General features: G+C 34.3%; 1 protein-coding gene across 1 annotated transcript in view; it reads right to left on the bottom strand.

Annotated features, from left to right (window-relative positions):
• The window catches only part of LOC135207258 (DNA-binding protein RFX2-like), a gene marked incomplete in the record, with an annotated part of 462,694 nt that overhangs the window by 99,378 nt on the left and 355,912 nt on the right, over positions 1-7,404 (bottom strand). Inside the window, 2 exon segments of the mRNA XM_064238912.1 lie at positions 1,191-1,467; positions 2,065-2,246. Coding sequence (XP_064094982.1) covers positions 1,191-1,467; positions 2,065-2,246 — 459 coding nt within the window.

Here is a 7,404-nt window from a genome sequence, read left to right as displayed (position 1 = left end):
ACCGAAAATGGATCTAGCTTTGGTAGTCTTGATATAATGTTTTATGAGCTGCAGACCAGGAAACTTTAACCATGGCCTGGTGGTGGCCTGGCTTATTTTGCAGTGAGATACATTATTTTGGCTAACTTTAGCCTTAAATAAAATAAAAAGTACTGAGGCTACAGGGCTGGAATTTGCTATATTTGATGATTTGAAGGTAGATGATCAACACAACAGTTTACAGCCCTCTACTTCAGTAGCTTTTAAGATCTGAGGGTGAAAAGAAAAAGTGCAGATAGACAGACATAGCCAGCATGATAGTTTTCTTTTCAGATAACTAAGAGAAACAATTTGGATACATTTGTTCTTAAATTAGTGGAAAAAATTTTAGGCTTACAATAGCCCACTCCCTGTAACTAAGAAGTCCATTCTTTCAAGGGGCAATTCAACATTTCTCATCTTTGGAAAATTGCTCCCATTACAGTAGATAATGCTCGAGGTCCCTTTTAGTCCACCCAACTTGCATATTTCAGCTGGGTAGATGAACTCTGGTGAAAGAGGCATGACAAGCTCTCTTTCATGGCTGAGGGATGGAGAAAATATACCTCAGCCATGAACTTCTTTATATGTACATATGTGCATGGCAAAATGTTGGGAGCCCATTGCTTGAATCTGACAGTGAGGGGATATTGTTCCCAAAGGAGGCAGTTTAAATTTATAGTTCCCGTTGGGCTGCAAACCTTTTAAGATCACATGATCAGTCAATATTTCTTTCTGGTATGCATAACAAATAATGACATTTTTTACTATATTTTTACATTACGCACTAGTGGTATTTATTTGACTAGTATACTAATTTTTATTTAAATGCTTTTATATGGAATAATGTGAGTACAGCTGTGTAGATATGAGCCCTAATGCACAATTACAAATATTGATTGGGAAAAGTTGTTACTGCAGCACCGAATGCATAGTTGGGAATCTTCAATTTGCATCCAGTGTTCTGACTGGAAAACCTTTAGGAACCCCTGATACAGATTTAAGCAAACAAATCGATAAAATATGTATTGAATTACCTAATCTTTAATTTACAATAGAAAAAAGGACCAGTTTAAACTATGAACCCATTACATCATAAGCTAATTAACAATATGCATAGTTGTATGTACATAGTATGTATATATTTTGTCTGTAAGATTCCTATAACTCACCTGAGGAGAAGCTTCGGCAGGTGCCTGAGTATGTGAATCATAATGAGAGTCACTGTTCTGCTTTTGGACACTTGAAGACACACTTTTTCCTTGCTGAGTGTGTGTCCCAGGACTTTGCTGCTGCTGTTGTGATTGTTGAGTGAGAGTTTGATTTTTCTTAATTTGGTTTCCTGATGCCTGCTGCCTTAAAGAAACTGGGCTACCATCATCAGAAATGTTTACAAGAGGTGAAGAAGGTTTCAGACGAATTCCATAGTAATGATATTTACTATTACCTCTGAAAGTGAAAGGGCAGTTAAATTACCATCTGATGTCAAATAAATGAAATGAGTAAATATATGAGGAAAATTCTAAACAACTTTCAAACTGTTTGAATTCTGCTAGCATGAGTGCAGAAACATGAAACAAACTCATAACTTTTCAATTAAGATACCATGAATTAATGTTAATCATTTCTAATCAGCTAAACTAGAATTGTACACAGTATAAAAACAATAAAACAAAGGTATGAAAGCTGTGTTTACATGATATATAAAACAGTGGATGTGCTTCAATAATGGTTTAACAGTAAGAAACTTGAAAGTGCTCAAAGAGCATGGACTTTAACCTATGGCAAAGAATTTTTTATATCCCTGATGTATTATTCTTAGATAATCTGAGTGCTAGTATATGCAGACGAGCAAATAAATATTTTTTCCACTTCCAGAAGCATCTCTAAATCAAAGAACATTCCTTACCCCTACATCTTTTGGACATATATACATACAAACAAACTGGCAAGGTGAAAACATAACCCTCTCATATTTTGCTGGCAGAGATAAAGTAATTGGAAAAGGTTTCAAGTAAAAAACAGCAGACTTTATAATTTTATCACCTTGTGCCAAGGCGTCTGGTACGAAGCCCAAGGAAAACACTGCGTATTAGCTTGCCAAAAGAAGCTGCATTCACTGGGTCAAGCTTATGGTCAGCACAATGACGGAGGTAGTGATTGTATAAAGTGGATCGGGGCAAACTAACACCATCAGCAGTTTCATAATTATCCAGCAACCATTGTACCTGGAATGGAAAAGAATAAAAAACTTACAAATGGAATATAATCACTACGAATTATATTTCCAACATTTAATCACTTTCTTTTTACATGGGATGGCTGACTGCCACTGTAATTTTCTTTAAGTAAGAGTTTACATCACCTCAGTTACAATGCTCTGAGTATGGCAAATGCTCTAAAAGACTAACAAACTGTACCAGCACTGCCGATGTTAGGAGCACTAAAAATATCCTCTTCTACACAAGGAAATACTGTAGTATTACCACATTAATATTTTTTTCTAATTGTAAAAGAAAATTGTAGTGAACTTCAAAAATTAAATTTTATACATCTATGCTAATTTCAAAATTGAAATAAAGAGTGATACTGTTCAAATGTTCCCTCTGCAAGACAATCTTCAGCTACTTAGGAACCTTTCATTTTGAGCAAAACTATGCAAATAAGTTGAACCTTCAAGCTGCTTAGAAAGCAGTATCAAAACTCAAAAGATCTTCTGTATTTTACATGACAAAGATACAAGGAAAGTAAACAATATACAAAAAAAAAAATTTTTTTAACTATTTTTCATGTATTGTGGGTACAATATATTGTTTCAAACTTTAAATGGCGTAGGCAAACATATCATTACTGAATTTAAATTACCTAAGAAATTATAGAGGGAAGGCTATGGAAAAGAATTTTTATATTAATGCCCAAATTAAAAAAATTGGACTTCAGACCAGTAAAATACGCCACAATCAAAACCTTCTTATAAGGTACAATAGGAAGAGTACTGCAAAAATAAAGTTATACCAGTTATCTGTAGACCTTGAGAAGGCATGAGACAGAGTACAAAAAAAAAAGTAATTAGCTGGGCTTTATAAAAGATGACAGTTCCAGAAATAACTGACTAAGTGATGGTACTACACCAAAAAATAAATTTGAAGATGGTGGCGTGTAATATCAGAATAATTTAAAATACATTTTTGTGTCCATCAAGGGTCTGCACTAAATTCTTTCTACAGAAAAAAATATTTTAATTAGGGAACTGATGAAGATGTCTGTAAGTGATAAAACAGTGAAAAAAGAAATGTTAAAGCCAACCCATTCAAAAGACAGATGCCGAGACTTTGGAAAGATCTTATGAAGTTGTGCATTATACCAGAATTAACATAAATTTATGACAAAAAAACTTTTCCCACAGACATGGAACAATGGTATATATATATATATGTGTGTGTGTGTGTGTGTGTGTGTGTGTGTGTGTGTGTGTGTGTGTAGTTTTTTTGTTTTTTTGGCAGAGTTTCTTTCTTTCACAAATTTTGTTGTAGGCAATCGTCTTTTGTGGCACTGACTTCTTTGATGCAGACTTTTTCATATTTCCTTACTTCTGTTTTCAATCATTTTTCAATGTTCTGGATAAGTATGTATACAGATTCATGGTGTCTTTTCCATTTATTGCTACGGTCCGTTTCGCCTTACTCAGGCTTTCTCAAGAAAGAACTAATACATATAGGCATATCCTCCTCTCTAGTATTTATACCAACAGGATTGGTTGGGGTGGGGGAATCACCATATTTCTTGGTTACAATGATTGTTTTACGATCTAGTATAATGGGGTGGTTAGTCATTTACATAATATTACATAAAATGTTATTACTTTGTAAAACTATGTTACAGCATTGGTTCTACATTCTATTTTTACATCTTATTTCTCTAATAAAATTATTGATTTCTTCGTGTGTAGTGTTCTGGCGTCACTCCACTCGGCCTTGTTGACCTTGGATCCCTCTTCTTGGTCGAGAAGACGGCAGAGAACGATCACCTTCTGTTCGCATATTCAAACTTGGTTTGCTTTTGGCTATAAAAACTGCTTCTGTTGTTATTATTATGACCCCATATGATTGCAACTTTATTTTGTTTTGTGTTGTTTATCAAGTCTTGTAATAATGGTTTATTGTCGTGTTTGTCTGTATATAGTTTTTTGGAAGATGGCTCCTGTGTATCTGTGGGCAAGTAATTGTCATCTGAGAGTCGTAGATGTTCTGCCACAATAGTTTTCTCTAGAAAGACTGCATTCCTCCTCAGGGCAAGTGAATTCATAAACCACATTAGTAGTCATATCCTTAGGTCTCGGTGTGCATGTGCTATTTTTCATTACAGGTGATGCAAGAAGGTTTGGTTTGCAATACACCTGAATATTTGTGTCAGTACAGGTGGCTCGTGGCTTGACATTATTTTTAATAATCTTCTTAATGATGCTGTTACAATCGTTGTGACTTAGTTTGGTATTATATTTTTATCTGTTGTCCTATCTTCTCATCGTGTTGGTCTGTGGTGTTGTTGTCTTGATTGTACTATTGGTCAAAAAAATTCTGTATTTCTGACTGTCCGGAAATATGAAAAAGTCTACATCAAAGAAAGTCAATGCCACAAAGGTGACTGCCTAAAACACACACACACATACTATATACACACACAAACACCGTGGAGCCCCTGTATTCGTGTTCTCAGCATTCACATTTTTCTCTATGGTCCATATCTACCAATTATTCGCTGGAAATTCACATATTCGCGGTATTTTTGCTATGAGAATCACCCACGAATTCCTTTCTTTTTTTTTTCATCATAAAATGCAGTTTGTTATAAAACTATTTAAAAACCAGGTATAAACATTTTTTGTGGGGTTTTCTTGAATTTTAACTAACAAAATAGGCAGTTTTAAGCATTTTTTTAGGAGTACGCAAATACAGGGGGAACACTGTATATACACGTGTGCGGGCAGATATTTAAGAAAAAACATTTCAAATGATAGGAGGATGAGAAAAAAGGGGAGTCATTTGATAAACTCCCTCCTAAGGTAGTTGAACTGTTTACATAATATACTTGATATAACAACTGAACGGTGAAAAATATGGAGGTAAAGTGAAGTATGTAATGGTAAAAGAGCTAGTGTAAGTGTTTTGAGATGGTTCAGTCATGTGAAAAGACTGGATGATAATACATTGGTGAAGAATTTACATCCAAAGAAGGAGCAAGATTAAGCAATGGATAAACACAAGTTGTGGAAATGTATTAGAGAGGAGGAGCCTTAACATCAAAGAAGCAAGAGAGTGAACTTATGCTAAGGGGTATTTAGAGGTACAAGTGATGCAGTGTGTGTACTGTTCAACACAGTGCTGGTGTACCTAATGTGTATGTATATGAAGCAGCTACTGTTTTGGAAGTTTACTACAAATGTGTTTAATCTAAAATTCACGAATTCCAGTGAATGAGGCTGTACGTATCGTCTTTTCTTTTCACAAAAGCCACCACTTCAGGGGGAAAAGTTAATTATATCTTATTCTAACCAGACCACTGTGCTGATTAACAGCTCTCCTAGGGCTGGCCTGAAGGATTATTTTTTTTTTTTTTTGTGGCTAGGAACCAGTTGGTTACTTAGCAATGGGACCTACAGCTTATTGTGGTATCCAATCCACATTACATCAAGAAATGACTTTCTACTCACCAGAAATAAATTATTCTGGTTCCCCATTGGCAGCAGCGGGGAGCAAACTCGGGCTACCCGATTGATAGGGAAGAACCAGTGGATATGGAGTGTCAAGAGGAGAAAAGTGGTAGTGGAATGGAGAGGTACAAGAATCAATTAAAAGATAATCAAACACATTTAAGGACTGGAAAGTAAGGCATGCACATGATGCAGAGGAACTGGACAGAGAAGAGGAAAGAGATGCGAGGAGGGGAGGTATGGCTATTGGAAGGGTGGCAGAACAGTTGAATGAAAGGCTAGGAACAAGAGAAGGAGAAAAGGATACATATAAGATTTCAAACCTGAGGAAAAGGCAGAGACAGGATTTGGGTAAATTGGGTGTCATCAAGAATAGAGATGGAAATATACTTTATCGGGATGAAGAAATCAAGAAGAGATGGCGAGAGTATTTTGAACAACTTTTTTCAATACTGAAAATGAGAAAGAGGAGATGGGGGGAGCACAGAGGGTAGAGGGACCAGTGATGGAGATATAGGATACAGAAGCGAAGAGAGTATTAAGTAAAATGAAGAATGGTAAACTGCCAGGTCCATCAGCTCCAAATTGAAATTATCAAATTACTATGGTTGCAGGATTTATTAAAAGCTATATGTGCATATGGGAAGAGGAAAGAGTCCCAGGGGACTGGGAGGAGAGTCTAAGGGTGTGTGTGAATACTACATATATTATATATATTATATATATAATATATATATATATATATATATTATATATATATATATATATATATATATATATGTACATATACATACATATATATATGCAAACAAAATATAATATACATATATACATAAACACACACACACACACACACACTCACACACACACACACACACACACACACACACATATATATATTATATATATATTATATATATATATATATATATATATATATATATATATATATATATATATATATCAAATCAGGCGTTGACTGAAGGAAACAGGCCAATCTACATAGTTTTTATTCTCCAACGTTTCGTAATAACTTTATTACATCTTCTGGGAATCTGTCAATTAATTAAAAATAATAATATTATAAAACAATCTTAAATTTACTAAAAAATTAAAAAAATTGTAAAAAGACTAAAATTTTACTAAAATTTTACAATTACAGAAATATTATTTAAAAGCTGGAACCGCCAACCAACCTTAAGTTAAGAGAGAGAAGGCTGAATGATAGGAGACAACAAAAAAGGAGACACGTTTAACTAAGGTACAGTTGGATGGAGGGAGTTTGGTATTCAACGGGCGGGGAACCAGCTGCTTAATGAGTAATGACTCTAAAATGGGTAATTCTGGGGGTTTGCGTGTTTGCCCTATAATGCAAAAATCGTTCTTTTTCGATATGTGTTTTTGCAGATTTTGCATGGTTCCTGATATTTGAATGTTCAGGGTTCAAAGGGTTGGAGAGCCTACTTCCTGTTCGGAGCTTATTCCACGATGAGAATCGATTCTGACCTTCAGTAAAAAAAAAAAAAAAAAAAAAAAAAAAAAAAAAAACCTTCTTGTAGATCCCTTGCCCCTTGGTTGTGTTATATATATATATATATATTATATATAATATATATATATATATATATATATAATATATATATATATATATATATACATACATATATATATATATA

Source organism: Macrobrachium nipponense, chromosome 32 (assembly GCF_015104395.2).
Source record: "Macrobrachium nipponense isolate FS-2020 chromosome 32, ASM1510439v2, whole genome shotgun sequence".
Classification (NCBI taxonomy): Eukaryota; Metazoa; Arthropoda; class Malacostraca; order Decapoda; family Palaemonidae; genus Macrobrachium; species Macrobrachium nipponense.
The sequence above is the reverse complement of the archived record's forward strand: the minus strand, read 5'-3'. Positions and strand labels throughout refer to the sequence as shown.